Source organism: Sorex fumeus, unplaced genomic scaffold (genome assembly GCF_029834395.1).
Source record: "Sorex fumeus unplaced genomic scaffold, SorFum_2.1 ptg000155l, whole genome shotgun sequence".
In the NCBI taxonomy this organism is placed as follows: domain Eukaryota; kingdom Metazoa; phylum Chordata; class Mammalia; order Eulipotyphla; family Soricidae; genus Sorex; species Sorex fumeus.
Window position 1 is genome coordinate 3,405,799 of NW_026606212.1, and position 15,919 is coordinate 3,421,717.

At 64.9% G+C, this 15,919-nt stretch overlaps 1 protein-coding gene across 1 annotated transcript in view; it reads left to right on the plus strand.

The window, feature by feature from the left end:
- TPCN1 (two pore segment channel 1) overlaps positions 1-15,919 on the plus strand; it is a 34,538-nt gene that overhangs the window by 16,062 nt on the left and 2,557 nt on the right. The window contains exons 3-26 of the mRNA XM_056107244.1: positions 789-916; positions 1,943-2,119; positions 3,565-3,678; positions 4,001-4,131; positions 4,475-4,563; positions 6,060-6,094; positions 6,399-6,457; positions 6,553-6,652; positions 8,048-8,164; positions 8,355-8,479; positions 8,579-8,627; positions 8,988-9,051; positions 10,439-10,483; positions 11,028-11,084; positions 11,157-11,210; positions 11,785-11,857; positions 12,030-12,137; positions 12,634-12,705; positions 12,835-12,924; positions 13,347-13,462; positions 13,860-13,906; positions 14,439-14,507; positions 14,618-14,702; positions 15,755-15,894. Coding sequence (XP_055963219.1) covers positions 789-916; positions 1,943-2,119; positions 3,565-3,678; positions 4,001-4,131; positions 4,475-4,563; positions 6,060-6,094; positions 6,399-6,457; positions 6,553-6,652; positions 8,048-8,164; positions 8,355-8,479; positions 8,579-8,627; positions 8,988-9,051; positions 10,439-10,483; positions 11,028-11,084; positions 11,157-11,210; positions 11,785-11,857; positions 12,030-12,137; positions 12,634-12,705; positions 12,835-12,924; positions 13,347-13,462; positions 13,860-13,906; positions 14,439-14,507; positions 14,618-14,702; positions 15,755-15,894 — 2,144 coding nt within the window. The remainder of the gene's footprint in view (positions 1-788; positions 917-1,942; positions 2,120-3,564; positions 3,679-4,000; positions 4,132-4,474; positions 4,564-6,059; positions 6,095-6,398; positions 6,458-6,552; positions 6,653-8,047; positions 8,165-8,354; positions 8,480-8,578; positions 8,628-8,987; positions 9,052-10,438; positions 10,484-11,027; positions 11,085-11,156; positions 11,211-11,784; positions 11,858-12,029; positions 12,138-12,633; positions 12,706-12,834; positions 12,925-13,346; positions 13,463-13,859; positions 13,907-14,438; positions 14,508-14,617; positions 14,703-15,754; positions 15,895-15,919) is intronic.

The following is a 15,919-nucleotide window of genomic DNA, read 5'->3' on the forward strand; positions in this document are numbered from 1 at the left end:
AACACATTGAGAGCCACACCTCCCTTTCACTCCAGCTCTGAAAAGCAGAGATTTATGGGGCTGGGGCGATAGCACAGTGGGTAGGGCATTTGCCTTGCACGCGGCAGACCCGGGTTCGATTCCCAGGATCCCATAGGGTCCCCTGAGCACCGCCAGGAGTAACTCCTGTGTGCAGAGCCAGGAGTAACCCCTGAGCATCGCCGGGTGTGACCCAAAAAGCAAAAAAGCAAAAAAGGAAAGCAGACGTTTAGATGGCGGAGGGCCAGGAGCAAGGAGGCGATAGAATAAATAGCCAGATGATGACTTAATTCTGAGCATATCAATAATTGCACGAAATGCAAGGGATCTAAAGACTTGAGATCTGAGGCAGGGTGGGACAGGAGAGACCGTACAGCCAGCGGGGCGCTTGCCTTGCGTGCCTTCGATGCGGGCTCAGTCCCCGGCACCTCCGAGGGTTTTCCCAAGCCCACCAGGAGTGAACCCTGAGCGCAGAGCCAGGAGGAAGCCCTGGGCTCGGCCAGGCGTGGCCCCCAAACCCGACACAAAGAGCAGGCCACTGGGACGTGTCAGCCTTCCTGTTTCTCCCTGCCAAGCTCCAGCGGATCCTTCTGATTTCCTGCTTTCTCAGATCCCTCTGCGCCCAAACGTCGTGTGCTGTATCACGCACTCACAGTTGCTGGTCACTCTGGCAAAGCCTCCCACCCGATGGGCCCCGTGCTGGGGGTGGGCACTGAGGGGCGGTCTGCAGGGTGTCTTCGTTCTCTGACTTTCTCATCCTCTCGCAACAGATGGCAGCACCTGTGCCGGCCACAACTCTGGGACCCCCAGCCTGAGCTCAGGGGGCGAGAGTTCCCCCTTGAGCCCCACGGGACACAGCTGGGAGATGAGTTACCAAGAGGCGGCCATCTACCTCCAGGTGAGCCGTCCGGGCCTGCTCTGCACCCAGAAGGTCTCTCCTGGCCTTGGCACCTGTGGGAGGAAGGGAAGGGCGCCAGGCCCTGGTTCCTGCTGTGTGCTCGGTCCAACCTGAGAGACCCCCTCTGGGCTCTGCCCCGCCCCCCCGTCCCTGTGTATTGTGTATCTCCACGCGGCCTGGCCTCCCCCACGCTCTCTTCCCACGAACACGGCCAGTTTGGGGCCAGGAATCCTTGGTGGAGAAATCGAGATCTTGTCTTTTCTTCTTCTGCTTGTTTGTATTTTTGTGATTGCTGTTTCAGGCTTGTACTTTTTGGGGGACGGGGGAGTTGTTTAAATTTAGTAAAATGAGGGGCTGGAGCAGTAGCACAGCGGGTAGACCATTTGCCTTGCACGCGGCCGACCCAGGTTCGATTCGCAGCATCCCATATGGTCCCCCGAGCACCGCCAGGAGTGATTCCTGAGTGCAGAGCCAGGAGTAACCCCTGAGCATCGCCGGGTGTGACCCAAAAAGCAAAATAAATAAATAAATAAATTTAGTAAAATGAATAAGTTCATTTTGATCAAAATCATTCCCGAACGAGCGAGGGGAGAGACTTCTGCCTGAGGCCTTCACTCTCAGCATGGCTGATCTGCGGGCTGACGCCCGGGGCTGGGAGCTGGAGCGGCGACTGCTGCCCGTGTGCCCGCTCAGGACTCAGCCTCGGCCCTACACAGCCTCCCGAGCACCGTCAGCGAGCACTACCCTATTCTCAGGAGCTTGTGCCGAAGTGCTGGCCCACAGGGACAGTCACTAGGAGTGACCTTGGGCCCCCCCCTCCCCCCCCAGCATCGCTTGGGAAACCCCCTCCCCTGAAAGCAGAGGTTTGCAGTGAGAGAGGTAGCCCAGCGGGTAGTGCACTTGCCCTGCACGTGGCCCCCGTCCCTGGAACCTTTCCTGCCTGGGGGCTCCGCCAGGCAGTGTGCAGGGTGCCAGGGAAGCCATTGCCCACTCCCACCTGCAGCCCCGCCTGCGCTCTTTCCTCAGGAGGGCGAGAATAACGACAAGTTCGTCACGCACCCCGACAGTGCCAAGGCGCTGGCCGCCTACCTCTTTGTGCACAACCACCACTTCTACCTGATGGAGCTCGCCACGGCCCTGCTGCTCCTGCTGCTCTCGCTGTGCGAGGCGCCCGCCGTGCCCGCGCTGCGCCTGGGCATCTACGTGAGTGAGACGGGGTAGGGGGTGGGATGAGATGGGGGGGGTCGCAGCTCCAGGCCAAGTCTATATGCTCTGGGAGGGCGTGGTCTCCAGTGGGTGGGGCCTATGCTCCGGGAGGGCGTGGTCTCCAGCGGGGCGGGGCCTGTGCTCTGGGAGGGCGTGGTCTCAATTGAGGGATGGGGTCTATGCTCGGAATGCCTCTTTACTGAGGGGAGTGGCCTATGCTCTGGGGGCGTGGTCTCCGATGAGGGGCGTGGCCTTGCTCTAGGGGTGGGGCCTGTGCTCTGAGAGGGTGTAGTCTCAATTGAGGGATGAGATCTATGCTTGGAATGCCTCTGTACTGAGACGGGAGTGGCCTATGCTCTGGGGGCGTGGTCTCCAATGAGGGGCGTGACCTGTGCTCTGAGGGGGCGTGGTCTCTGTGAGGAGCGGGGCCTTGCTCTGGGAGGGCGTGGTCTCAGTTGAGGAATGAGGTCTATGCTCAGGGAATGCCTCTTTACTGAGGGGAGTGGCCTATGCTCTGGAGCGTGGTCTCCGATGAGGGGCGGGGCCTGTGCTCTGGGAGGGCGTGGTCTCAATTGAGGGATGGGGTCTATGCTCGGAATGCCTCTTTACTGAGGGGAGTGGCCTATGCTCTGGGGGCGTGGTCTCTGATGAGGGGCGTGGCCTGTGCTCTGAGAGGGCGTAGTCTCAATTGAGGGATGAGATCTATGCTCGGAATGCCTCTTTACTGAGGGGAGTGGCCTATGCTCTGGGGGCGTGGTCTCAATGAGGGGCGTGACCTTGCGCTGAGGGGCGTGGTCTCTGTGAGGGGCGGGGCCTGTGCTCTGGGAGGGCGTGGTCTTCAGTGGGGCGGGGCCTGTGCTCAGGGAGGGCGTGGTCTCCGATGAGGGGCATGGTCTGTGAACTGGGAGGCGTGGCCTCGGTGAGGGGTGGGGCCTGTGCTCTGGGAGGGCGTGGTCTTAATTGAGGGGTGAGGTCTATGCTCAGGGAATGCCTCTTACTGAGGGGAGTGGCCTATGCTCTGGAGCGTGGTCTCCGATGAGGGGCGTGGTCTGTGCTCTGGGAGGGCGTGGTCTTCAGTGGGGCGGGGCCTTGCTCAGGGAGAGCGTGGTCTCAATTGAAGGGTGAGGTCTGTGCTCAGGGAATCTCTCTTACTGAGGGGAGTGGCCTGTGCTCTGGGGGGCGTAGTCTCGGGGTGAGGGGCGTGGCCTTGCTCTGAGAGGGCGTCGTCTATGCTCTGGGAGGTCGTGGTCTCAACTGAGGGATGTGGCCTGTGCTCTGGGAATGCCGCTTCACTGAGGGGCCTGGCCTATGCTCTGAGAGGGCGTGGTCTCTGGCGAGGGGCGTGGCCTTGCTTTGAGGGGCGTGGCCTGTGCTCCAGGAGGGCCTGGTCTTGTTCTGGGTCTGGGCTCCCTGAGCCACACCTCCGTGCCCTCTGGCCGCAGGTCCACACCACCCTGGAGCTGCTGGCCCTGACGGTGGTGGTGTTCGAGCTCTGCATGAAGCTGCGCTGGCTGGGCCTCCACACCTTCATCCGGCACAAGCGCACCATGGTCAAGGTGAGAGGCCTGTGGCCCAGGACCCCCGCGCTGCAGATCCCGTTCCTGGGGCACCTGCAACCCGTGCCCACCATGACGCAGTGCTGGGGCATGGCAGATGTCTTCCTCTGCTGGCCTCCACGCGGCCAGCCTGCACAGGGGGGCTCTGAGTCCCAGGAACTCGGGGTGCCCAGGCAGGTCTCCCCACGCTGATCTCTCCGCAGCGTCCTGACGCTTCTGCCTGGGCCCAGGGCCATGTGGGGGCACTTGCGAAGCTGCTTCCGGCAGCCTGAAGGGGGTTGTGAGGGCGGGGCCGGCCAAATGACCCTCCTGCCCCCTCCAGACCTCCGTGCTGGCCGTGCAGTTCCTCGAGGCCATCGTGGTACTGGTCCGCCAGACGTCCCACATGCGGGTGACCCGGGCCCTGCGCTGCATCTTCCTGGTGGACTGTCGGTACTGCGGCGGCGTGCGGCGGTAAGGGGAGGTGCCACACCTTGGCCCTGGCGGAGGGGGCAGAGGGGTCCCGGCTCTGCAGCCCCCTGGGGCGGGGTGTCCCCATCTCGGATCCTGCGCTCTCCATCCTGCTGATGGGTCTCCTCCCCCCTGCACGGGGCCCTCCACCCATACCCCCAGGCAGACTTCAGTGAGCACTGTGGGGAGAGCCTCTACTGGGTGCTGGGCCTCAGTGCCCCATGCCTCGTGGGAGCCACAGCTGAGGTCGCACCCCGGGCCTCCTGCTGCCTCCCCCCGGTGCTGCACATGGGTCCCCTGGGGCTGACCGCATGCCCACCCCCCTCCCACCCCCCCCCTCCCCCAGAAACCTGCGGCAGATCTTCCAGTCCCTGCCGCCCTTCATGGACATCCTCCTGCTACTCTGCTTCTTCATGATCATCTTCGCCATCCTCGGTGAGCACCACACCCAGCACCACCCACAACAAGGAGCATCCCTGGGCAGAGTCAACCCCGCTCCCGCCCACCCCCCGCACCTCCCCGCTTCAGCAGAGGGGCTGCAGGTCGTTAGTAAGGGAGAGGCCTCTGCTGCACGTCCAGTTCTGACCCCCGAGCCCATCGCCCCCCTGGCCCCTGCCCCAGGGGGCTCGTGCTGCCGGGGAGTCTCCCTCTGCGGCCTTTCCTGAGCAGCAGGAACGGGGGTCACTGGCTGGAGGGCAGGCAGGGGCTGAGGCACTTGCCTTGCATGTGGCCGAGCTTGGGTCAGCCCGCGACCTTGCAGGGCGCAGTCCTGGAGGCCCCAGGCACGGCCAGGCGGCCCAGGCATCCCAGGACTGAAGGGCTCAAGCAGCTCCGCCTCCTTGGACCCCCAAATTGAACTGGGGAATCACGTTAAACGGCCAGGAGGGCCCCCCCCCCCCCAAAAAAAAGCAGGCCAAAGGCAGTTGCCCGTCAGGTTCTGGCATCTCTAAGTACCAGCGCCTGTGTGTGGACGGGCGTGTCTGCGTCCGAGTTGCCCTTTTACTATGGAGCCCAGAGTCCACGTAGATCCAGCTCCTTCTGGGGGCCCGAGAGGTGGGTGTGAGACCTGTGGGTGCCTCTGCCCCCTGGTGGCGTCTCCGTCACACGCACTTTCTGTGGATCCCACAGGTGCCCGCATGGGCTCTCCACGGTCCCGGAAGTTCTTCCTTTCTGGGCCCAGACCCCCACACCCAGACCCAGCTAGGGGCTGAGATTGTGGCGCCCCAACAGGGCCCAGAGGACATGGGGGGGGGCTTTTTGTGCTGAGTTAGCCAAGGCAGGGACACCCTGGGCCAGTGCCCACTGTCCTGAGCCACGGTGCTCTCCTGCGCCCCCTTCCCCGTGGGATGTCCTTTGCTCCAAAGGAGGCGTGGCACTGTGGCAGGGTCTGCTGAGGCCTGGGTGAGGTGGGTTTGGGGCTGAGAACACTGCACACGTGAGTTCATGGTGAATGAGATGGTCACGCAGAGCCCAGCCCGGGGCCTGGGGGGACTGGGGGGGGCGGGGGCAAGGAGGCGATGTTCCGAGTGGTGCGTGGCAGTGTCCGAGCATGCCTGCCCCTGCAGGCCACATGTTCCCGGGGGTCGAGACACACATGTGCCCTCTAGGGGCTGAGATACATATGTGTTCTCAGGGGCCAAGACACACATGTGTTTCTGGGCGCTGACACATGTCCTCTGGGGACCGAGACACACATGTTCCTGGGCGCCGAAACACACAGGGCCCCACGCCCCTGCCTCTCAGTTGCTGCATCCACATGCCGCCATGTCCCGTCCTTTGGGCCTCTGCTCTCTCCAGCCCTCGTCTCTGTGGTGTCCATGTGGTTGTCTGAGTCACGGGGACAGCAACCACACTGGACGGTGCCGGGAATGGGCGCCTGTCCCCTGCCACTGGGCTGACCCTGTTTTCTGTCCATTTCCCGCCGCTTCTAGGCTTCTACCTGTTCTCTCCTAACCCGTCCGACCCGGTAAGTCTGTCTGCGTGCTTGTCTGCTTGTTCCCTCTGCCACAGGGCCACACGGGCCCGGCCTCCCGAGGAGGGGGTTGTCCCCTGGCTTCTCACGGCAGGGCCCTGCCTCCCGTCCCCGTCGGGGCTCCCCTACTTGTCCCTGCGAGGCTGTTTGTGCACAGGTTTGAGCCGAGCGCCCGTGTTGCGGCCTCTGCTCCTGCCGGGGGCCCCCATTTCGGCCCCTGGACCCAGCCCTGGGGGGAGGTAGGGGACCCGGTGGGTCCCTCACGGGCCGGCGCCCACCACTCTCCCCCGCCCGCCAGTACTTCAGCAGCCTGGAGAACAGCATCGTCAGCCTCTTCGTCCTGCTGACCACGGCCAAGTGAGTGGGGCTCAGCCCGGGCTCCATGGGTGGAGGGGGTGGCCGGGCGGGGGTCGGGGGGCAGGGGCAGGCGGCACGAGTCACGCCCCTCGCAGCTTCCCAGACGTGATGATGCCGTCGTACGCCCGGAACCCCTGGTCCTGCGTCTTCTTCATCGTGTACCTCTCTCTCGAGCTCTACTTCATCATGAACTTGGTGAGCCCCCCACTCAGACACTTCAGCGGCCGGGTGCTGGCTGGAGGGGGCAGGTGCCCGGGATGGAGCGGCGGCTCCTGGGGACGCCGGGTTCTACCCCAGACATGCTGGTTGGGCCCCCGGCAGGCAGTGCGTGGCCTGCTTTGCCCGTTGGGTTCAGGGCCCTAACCCGGCCCCTGGGGGCTGCCAGCCCTCCGTGGTGCTTGCGTGGACATCCCCGTCCTCGTCCACACTGCTTCGTGGCTCCACGGTCCCTTTCTAGAACCTGCTCTCGGCCTCCCTCCCCTGCACCCCGGGCCCGCATGTCTCCCACCCAGGCCGTGATGGCCCCAGGGGGGACGCCGGAGGTGTTTGCGGGCCCCTCTGGCTCACTGCTGCCACGACGGGCGTGCCAGTGGCACCTTGCCCTGCCACTCAGCTCTTGGGCAGCGCTACGACCCCGTGGAGCCGAGAACCTGGGAGCTAGGGCTCCCTGCCAGCGCCACACTCGGCCCCAGCAGGCGGCGGTCACCGTAGGGTGGGCCCAGCCACCGGAGGGAGCCGCAGGGGGGTTGGTTGACCGGAGCCCTGAGCCGTGAACTCCCTGGAGGGGCTCCGAGCTGGCTGCTGCCAGGGCCCGGTGTGGGCACGTGGGCTGTCCGTCTGTTTACACGGCGGCCCCGCTGGTCCCTGGCATGAGTGCCGGGCACTGGGGCCATCTGTTGGCTCTCCGGGAACTGTTTGTTCTCTGGCCCTGCTGGGAGAAACTGTTGCTTGGGCCCGCAGGGAGGGAGGGGGGCATCTGATGGGGTGGGGGGGACAAAAGGTTCCTTTCAGAAAGAAGCTTCTGGGCCGGAGCAATAGGGCAGAGGGGAGGGTGTTTGCTTTGCACGCGACCGACTCGGGTTCGATCCCTGCCTTCTCATACGGTTCCCGCGCCCGGCTGGGAGCGATCCCTGAGCGCAGAGCCAGGAGGATGCCCTGAGTGTCACCGGGCGTGATGTCGGGTAGTCTGGGAAGGTCCCTTTTGCTCCGCTCCTGGGTCCCCTTCCCGAGGACACCAGGCTCAGCGCTGTGACCCCTGGTCGGGGGAGGGGAGGAGGGAGGAGGCCTTGGCAGTGACCTTCGTGGTGTCCGGTGCTGACGCGGGCACCCCTGGCCCCCTCCTCCAGTCAGCATGCCCAGCTGGCCGCCCCCGGGGGGAAGAACAGGGTGAGCTGGGCCTCTGGATGACCACGTCCTCCAGCTGGAGGGAATCGTGTGGCGCGGCACAACGGCGTCCTCCGGGACTCGAACCCTGGGCCCTGGGTGGGGAGGGGGCGGCCCAAGGGTCTCCCCAGACACCTGGGGGTGTCTCTGCACTCTGGACCCCCGAGTCCCCCATGGCGACAGCCAGGTACCTCTCTCCCCCCTCAGCTCCTGGCCGTGGTGTTTGACACGTTCAACGACATCGAGAAGCGCAAGTTCAAGTCCCTGCTGCTGCACAAGCGCACGGCCATCCAGCACGCCTTCCGGCTGCTCGGCCGCCAGCAGGTGTGCGGTTGGGGGGGACCGGGGTCCCCGCAGGGCCAGCGGCTTCAGAAACGGGGGCTGCCGGGGAGGCCAGGGCGAGGGGCACCCCAGGGTCTGGGGTAATGTGGGGTCTCGGGGCAGCTGCCCCACCCCCCCCAGACAGGGGTGCTTGGGGGTCCCCGACATCGCTGTCTCCCCCTCCGCCCCCCAGAAGCCCGGCGGCATCTCCTACCGGCAGTTTGACGGGCTGATGCGCTTCTACAAGCCCCGCATGCGCGCCTGGGAGCGCTACCTGACCTTCAAGGCCCTGAACCAGAGCGGTGGGGCCCTGCTCAGGTGGGCCCGGGGCCATGCTCGGGTGGGAGCGTGGAGTGGGGGGCCGGCCGTGCTCTGACCCCAGGGTCCGGCCTGACCCTCCCACGTTGCTTCTGACAGCCTGAAGGACTTCTACGACATCTATGAAGTGGCCGCCTTGAAGTGGAAGGTGCAGTGGACGGGGATGGAGAGGGGGATAGAGTCGGCCCTGCGGGGTGGAAAGTGGTCTCAGGCTCTGGCCCTGCTGGGGGACTCAGGCAGGAGACCCGGACCCAGGCCCACAGGGCTCCTGGGACCCCGGGCACCCACAGCCCCTCGGTTAAGAGAGCCGCGACCGGACAGGCACCCGGGACACCCGGCAGCTGTTGGACCTTCCCGAGGCCTGTGTCCTTGGACATGGGTCAGGCTGTCCTTGGCCGGCCTGTCCTCACGTCAGACCCCGTGATCCCATGGTCCCCACAAAGCCAGGGGCAGAGCTGGGCCCGAGCTCAGGGTGCGTCTCTGCTCACACCGACACTGCCCACTCCAGGCCAAGAAAAACCGAGAGCACTGGTTTGACGAGCTACCCCGGACCGCCTTCCTCATCTTCAAAGGTGAGCAGTGGGGGGGTGGGGGGCATGGAACGTTTTAGAACCATGCTGGGGGTCTGTGCACAGGCAGGAAGGGAAGGAAACCAGTCGCTTAGGGACTGGAGTGATAGCACAGCAGGTTGGGCGTTTGCCTTGTGCGAGGCCGACCCGGGTTCGATTCCCAGCACCCCATATGGTTCTCCGAGCACCGCCAGGAGTAATTCCTGAGTGCAGAGCCGGGAGGAACCCCTGAGCATTGCTAGATGTGACCCAAAAAAGAGAGGAAAAAAAAAAGAAATCAGTTGCTTAAAAGCCAAACAAAAGACTCTGCTGTGTTCATACCAAAATAATCGTACCGAGACAGGGCCAGAACCACAGGACAGTGTGGGCCTTGCAGTGGCTGACTCAGGCTCAATCCCCGGCACCCTGATGGTCCCCAAGCACTGCCAGGAGTGATTCCTGAGCGCAGAGCCAGGAAGAAGCCCCTAGCACACTGCTGAGTGCGGCCCCAAGAGCAAAGTAAATAAATAAGAGAGAGAGAAACCATCCAGAGACGATTAGTCCTTCACTGATGACTCTGAGCCTACAAAGGCTCCCGCTTGTGTCTGTCCCGGAGAATCTGGGGGCTCCCACGTAAGACCTGTGGTCCTGGCCTCTCCCAGTGATACCGGCCAGCTGGGCTGGGTGGCTCGGCTCGGGGCCGCAATGGCAGTGGGGGGTGGGCCTCTAGGATACAGCTGGCGCCGATCCTTACGTAGGCACAGCCTACACAGCCTAGACCCTGACCTGTCTCCTGCTCCCTTCTTTCTGGGGGTGTTGGTTTTGGGTTTTAGCGCCTACTCCTGCCCAGGGTTTTCTCCTGGCAGTTTTGGGGACCATCTGGGGAGCCGGGAGTCAACCCTGGGTCATGCTTCCATGCTGTGCTCCGGTTCTTGCTCCTAGACCCTTGCTGAATAGGATGAATACAGTGTGTGTGTGGGGGGGGACATTCTCCCCTGGGATCCCCGCGGGCTGTGCTGGGGGGATGCAGAGCTGGAACTGGAGGTCCTGCAGGTGCTGGCCCGGCCGTGTCTTCGGACCATCCCCTCGTGCCATGCGCATTGAGGAGACCTGGAGGGTCAGCCAGGACCCCGGTGATACTCCTGAGAGCTGGCTCTTGGCAGGAGCTGGTCTGGTAGCCCCACCCGTAGGTGGTTGGCACTCGGAATTTCAGGTCGAGACGGGAGGGGACAGCCCGGTCCCAGGCCCTGCTGCCCTGTCTGAGGCTGTGTATGGGGTGGGGCTGGGGGGCTTTGAGCACAAAGTGGGGGTCACTCTGAGAGTGGGGGTCCCTCCCCCACCTCCTCCACCTCCTTGCGGACCAGCCTGTCCCGGCCGGGGACACCTCCTGGTCACTGTTCTCTCTATGCAGGCATCAACATCCTCGTGAAGTCCAAGGCCTTCCGGTATTTCATGTGTGAGTGTCAGCCCCACGCCCTGCTCCACTCCCCCCACCCCCCCCCCCCGTCCTCCCCAGCGAGCCACGGGACTCACGTCTGACGGTCCAGCTCTCGGGCACCTGTGCAAGCGGCCGGTTCTGCTCTTGTCCTCAGCACCCAACAGCCGGGTGGGGGGGGTATCTTAATGCCCGCTACACATGCTGCTCGGCGGGTACGTGCGTGCCCCAACGGCTGAGTCGCTGCAGGGCCTGCCTGAGGCTCTTCCAGCTCACGGCACATCCCAGAGACCCGCCTGGCGGGTGCATGAGAGCATCCTCCTCTTTTCTCTGAAGCAGGCCCCACGAGAGCAAGAGTGGCACAAATTCGCCTTGCTGGCCACAGGGCCTTTGCTCTTCCCACATACTGAGCTCTGTCCTGCTGAACGCTGTGCGCGAGGCTGGCCCCGACGTGTACCCCGCTTTCCCACCCGCTGGGGTCATGTCTGTGGGGGAGCTGGACACAGCAGGCCTGGACGTGCCTCCGCGCTGACCCTCACACAGCACCTCTTGCCCCGTCCTGCAGACTTGGTGGTGGCGGTGAACGGTGTCTGGATCCTCCTGGAGACATTCATGCTGAAAGGTGGGCCCCAGTGGTGGGCTGGCCCGGGCTTGCCTGCCTGTCCCCCCTGAACGGCCGCCCTCTCTCCCCCAGGTGGGAACTTCTTCTCCCAGCACGTGCCCTGGAGCTACCTCGTCTTTCTCTCCAGTAAGTGCCCGTGTCCGGAGCGGGGCCCTAGCCCCGTGCATGGATTGGAAGTGGTGTCGCGTCTTCCTGCCCCCATAAACTCGCCCTGTGCCCCCGGCCTGAGATCCGAGCACCCATGCCGCCTGCACCCTGTCCTCCCATCCTGTGGCCTCTGTCGACCTCAGGGCCTTTGCATATCCCTTTGCTTTGACCCTAAGCCTGGCTCCTCTTCTTCCTCTCCCTCTTCCTCCTCCTCTTCCTCCTCCTCTTCCTCCTCCTCCTCCTCCTCCTCCTCCTCCTCCTCCTCCTCCTCCTCCTCGTCTTCCACATCCTCCTCTGACCTCTGAATCCCCGTTGTGTGGCTTTCACCTCCCTATGTCCTCCCGCTGGCCAGGCCTATCCCCGGGGAGGTGCCAGGGAAACCCCAGGTGCCAGGAGAGACGATGTCTGAGCATTGAGGGGGCGGACGGAGGCACAGAGTTTCCCCTCGATGCCCATTGTCCCTTTGACCCGCTCGGCCCCTTGTGTTGCCCACACGTCCTCCCCGCCGGGCGCAGAGGCTGGGCAGGGTGCTGCCAGCTGCCTCTCTTTGCAGTCTATGGGGTGGAGCTGTTCCTCAAGGTGGCCGGCCTGGGCCCCGTGGAGTACCTGTCCTCTGGATGGAACCTGTGAGTTCCGGGCCCCTTCCCTTAGTGGCTTCCTTGGGGTCAGGGACCGCAGGGCGGGGGGGGGGGCACATTTGGGTCACCTGGTGCGGGAGGACTTCCCAGAGGAGGTGTTCGGGGCATGGCTGTCCCGGGGGTCAGCGCTGACCTGACCGGCGGCTTCTGTCCCCTGCAGGTTCGACTTCTTCGTCACGGCCTTCGCCTTCCTGGGGCTGTTGGCCGTGGCCTTCAACATGGAGCCCTTTTACTTCATCATGGTCCTGCGTCCCCTCCAGCTGCTGAGGTGCCGGCCCAGCGGGGCAGGGAGGGGTGCGGCTATGTGGGACCAGCCCCGGGTGCCCCCTGGCCAAGGGTCTGTGTCTGAGGAGCCACCCAGGGCCTCTCAGACGGGAAGGGGTGTTTGAGACGAACATCCAGGACGCAGCAGGGGACCCGCCCCGGCCTCTGGGGCTCTGAGGGTCCCTTTGGAAACGGGCAGCAGCCCCTGACCCGCCTTCCGGAGAGGAGATAGGGGAGGGGAGGGAGGGGGCCGGGGCCTGTCTGGGCGCCAGCGTGCATGGGGGGTGGGGATGGCGAGTGACGGAGTGGCGGGGGTGTGAGCGTGCCCCCTTTCCTCGGGGACAGGAGCTGTGACCCTCCCTGGGCCCGGCACGGCCATCGGCCTTCCAGCCGTGCAGTGTTCGTGCAGGCGGGGCCTCGGGAGGACGGGTGTCCTGTGGGGGGCAGTCCTGGGCCTCCTGCCCTCCGTCATCCATGTGCGCCCCCCCCCCCCCCCGCAGGCTCTTCAAGCTGAAGAAGCGTTACCGGAACGTGCTGGACACCATGTTCGAGCTGCTGCCGCGGATGGCCAGGTGCGGCCCCTCCCGGCCACGTTGCCCCCTCCTCGGGGCGGGGGGTGGGCTGACTCCGGGGGGAGCCTCGATCCGGGGGTCGCCCGGCGCTCTCCGGCCAGGCCCATCACCCCTGCGCTCTCTCCCCAGCCTGGGCCTCACCCTGCTCATCTTCTACTACTCCTTCGCCATCGTGGGCATGGAATTCTTCTGCGGGATCCTGTACCCCAACTGCTGCAAGTGAGCACCCCCGGGAGCCCGCCACTTCCCCACACCCCCAGGGACCCAGTCAGACCGTGTCGCACCTCCTGGAGACTCCAACCACAGCCTCATACCACCGGGACCCTCCCCGGGACCCCAGCCCCTCCCAGCCGCTTCCCTGTCTGCCCGAAAGTGGCTCTGGGGTCCTGCTGGGGCTTGGCTCTGAGCGGGAGGGGCCAGAGCCCCCCGCAGTGCTCAGAACCAGACCGCCTCTGAGCCCCCCGCCCAGTGCCCCCCTCCAGCCTGGAGAACCCCCCAGGGTTGCGCCCCCACCCCCAGGGCCTCTCGGGGCTGGCGAGGCGAGTCGGGCCAGCAACATCACAGTACCACGTGGGGCGGCCGCGGGGTTCCTCCACCCTCTGCGGGTGCCCACAAACGGCTGCGGCTCTGTGGCTCCCCAGCACCAGCACCGTGGCCGACGCCTACCGCTGGCTGAACCGCACGGAGGGCAACAGGACAGTGGTGGAGGCGGGGTACTATTATCTCAACAATTTCGACAACCTCCTCAACAGCTTCGGTGAGCGCCGCCCCTGCGCCCACTCCGGCACTCACCACCCGCTCCAGTGCCCGCGGCCTGCCCCTGTACGCCTCTGGGCACCCAAGGAGCGTTGTATATGGCCAGCAGGGGCACAGTGACTGGTAGGGGACACCCCCCACCCCACCCCCCTGCCGGCCTCAGTGCCTTGGCACGGCCCCGCTCAGGGCCTCAGCTCCAAACCCGGGACTCCGCCCAGCCCTGTCCATCATGTGACTCCCCGGGGACAAGCCACAGGGGCAGGCCCTGAGGGGTGCCCTGGTATGGTCCTCCCAGTGTCCTGACCCCGCGGGCAGAGGGAGTGGCAGCATGGGGGGGCAGGGCGTGGAGGAGGAAGAGGGTCTGACGGAGCTGCGTCTTCCCTGTCCCACCCTGACAGTGACCTTGTTTGAGCTCACGGTTGTCAACAACTGGTACATCATCATGGTGAGGAGTCCAGGCACAGCCGTGGGGGGAGCACAGACCCGGGAGCACGGGAAGGAGCACAGACCCAGGGAGCACGGACCTGGGAAGCATAGAGGGAGCACAGACCCAGGAGCACGGAGGGAGTACAGGGGGAGCACAGACCTAGGAGCACGGGGGGAGCGCACAGATGTGGAGAACATGGGGGAGGAGCACAGACATGGGGAGCACAGACCTGGGGAACATGAAGGGAGCACAGGTGCGGGAGCACGGGAGAGGAGCATAGGCGCGGGAGCATGGGAGAGGAGCACAGATGCGGGAGCACGGGGGAGAACACACCGTGGGGAATACGGGGGAGCACAGATCCAGGGAGCATGGGGAGCTCAATCCTAGGGCGCAAGGGGGGAGTCTGAGGAGTGCGCAGACTTGGGAGCATGGGGAGGGGCGGTTGAGGGCCCAGCAGGGTGGGGGAGCAGGTGACGGGGTAGCCGAGATTATGGGGTGGGGGTGGGTGACAGGCCCGCTACCCAGGCTGCTCACTGGCCCCTGCCCACAGGAGGGTGTCACCTCTCAGACCTCCCACTGGAGCCGCCTGTACTTCATGACTTTCTACATCGTGACCATGGTAGGCCCCGGGCCCGGCTGCCTCGCCCCCCGCCTCCCCCCCACCCAGCCCCTGCCCACCCAGACCCTGGCCCCGGCCGCCCCCGCTGCCCATGCTTCCCGCCCGCCCAGGTGGTGATGACCATCATCGTCGCCTTCATCCTTGAGGCCTTCGTCTTCCGGATGAACTACAGTCGCAAGAACCAGGACTCAGAAGGTGTGCGCCCGCGGCCCGGCCGTCTCCCTGTCCATCTGCCTGTCCGTCTGCCTGTCCCTTCTGTCCGCCCAGCCGTCTGCCCCGCTGTCTCTGCCCAGCTGGCTGCTTTCTGGCTGTTGGGCCATTCTTGCTTCTCTTTCAGGGTGATCTTTCTAGATCTCCTGTTTGTCCTGATTTTTAAATTGGTGGGGGGTACCCAGCGGTGCTCGGGGCTTACTCCCAGCTCTGTGCTTGGGGCTTGCCGGGCCTCTCACCTGGCAAGTGCTGGCCCCCCGCTTTCTAAACGTAGGACAGGAAAAAAAAAAACCTTTTTAAAAAGTTGAAAATTATCCACGTCAGTGTTTGGAGGGCACACACAGGTCCGGCATCTGGGGCAGGCTCCCTGGACCAGCTGGAAACAAGGGCATCCCATGTTGCTCAGTTCCATGGAGCCCGGGGGCCTGGTGCTCGCAGCTCGTCTCTGCCTCGTCTCCCTTCGCTGGGCTGGACCAGGCTTCCCAGGTCTCCGCTCCCGCCCTCACGCTCTGACAACCAGTTAGACGCAGGCAGCCCCAGGCGCCCCAAACAGATAGTGTTGGGCCCCCAGACAGCCCTAGATGCCCTGAGAGAGCCGCAGATGCCCTCAGATCCCCCCAGGTGCCCCCAGATGACCCCTAACAGCCCTGGATGCCCCAGACAGTGTCAGGTGCCCCCAGGGGTCCCCAGACAGCCCCAGATGCCCCCAGTTACCCCATGTACCCCCGGGTAGCCCAAGGTGCCCTAGAAACCCCCAGATGCCCTTAGATACCCCCAGACGCCCCCAGATACCTCCAGGTGCCCTCAGATACCCTAAGGTGCCCCCAGACAGTTCTAGATGCCCCCAAACAGCCCCCGAGGCCCCCCACACCTTGCATGCTCCATAAAGGGCATCACTCGTGTGCGTGCCCAGGACTTTGGTGCTTCCTGCCTCAGCCTCCCTCACGCTCGGGGCCTCCCACCTGGCAGCCTGACCTCGGGGAGGGAAGGGCCGGGGGCAGGGCTGGCGGGGCTGGAGCACGCTCGTGTCCCCACAGTGGACAGCGGCATCACGCTGGAGAAGGAGCTGTCCAAGGACGAGCTGCTGGGCGCCCTGGGGCTGCTCCGGGAGACACGGGGGGCCTCGTCCGACGTGCCACGGCTGCTCAGGCTCCTCGCCCAGATGGAGAGGCAGCAGGTGAGGCACGGGGCGCTGGCGAGGC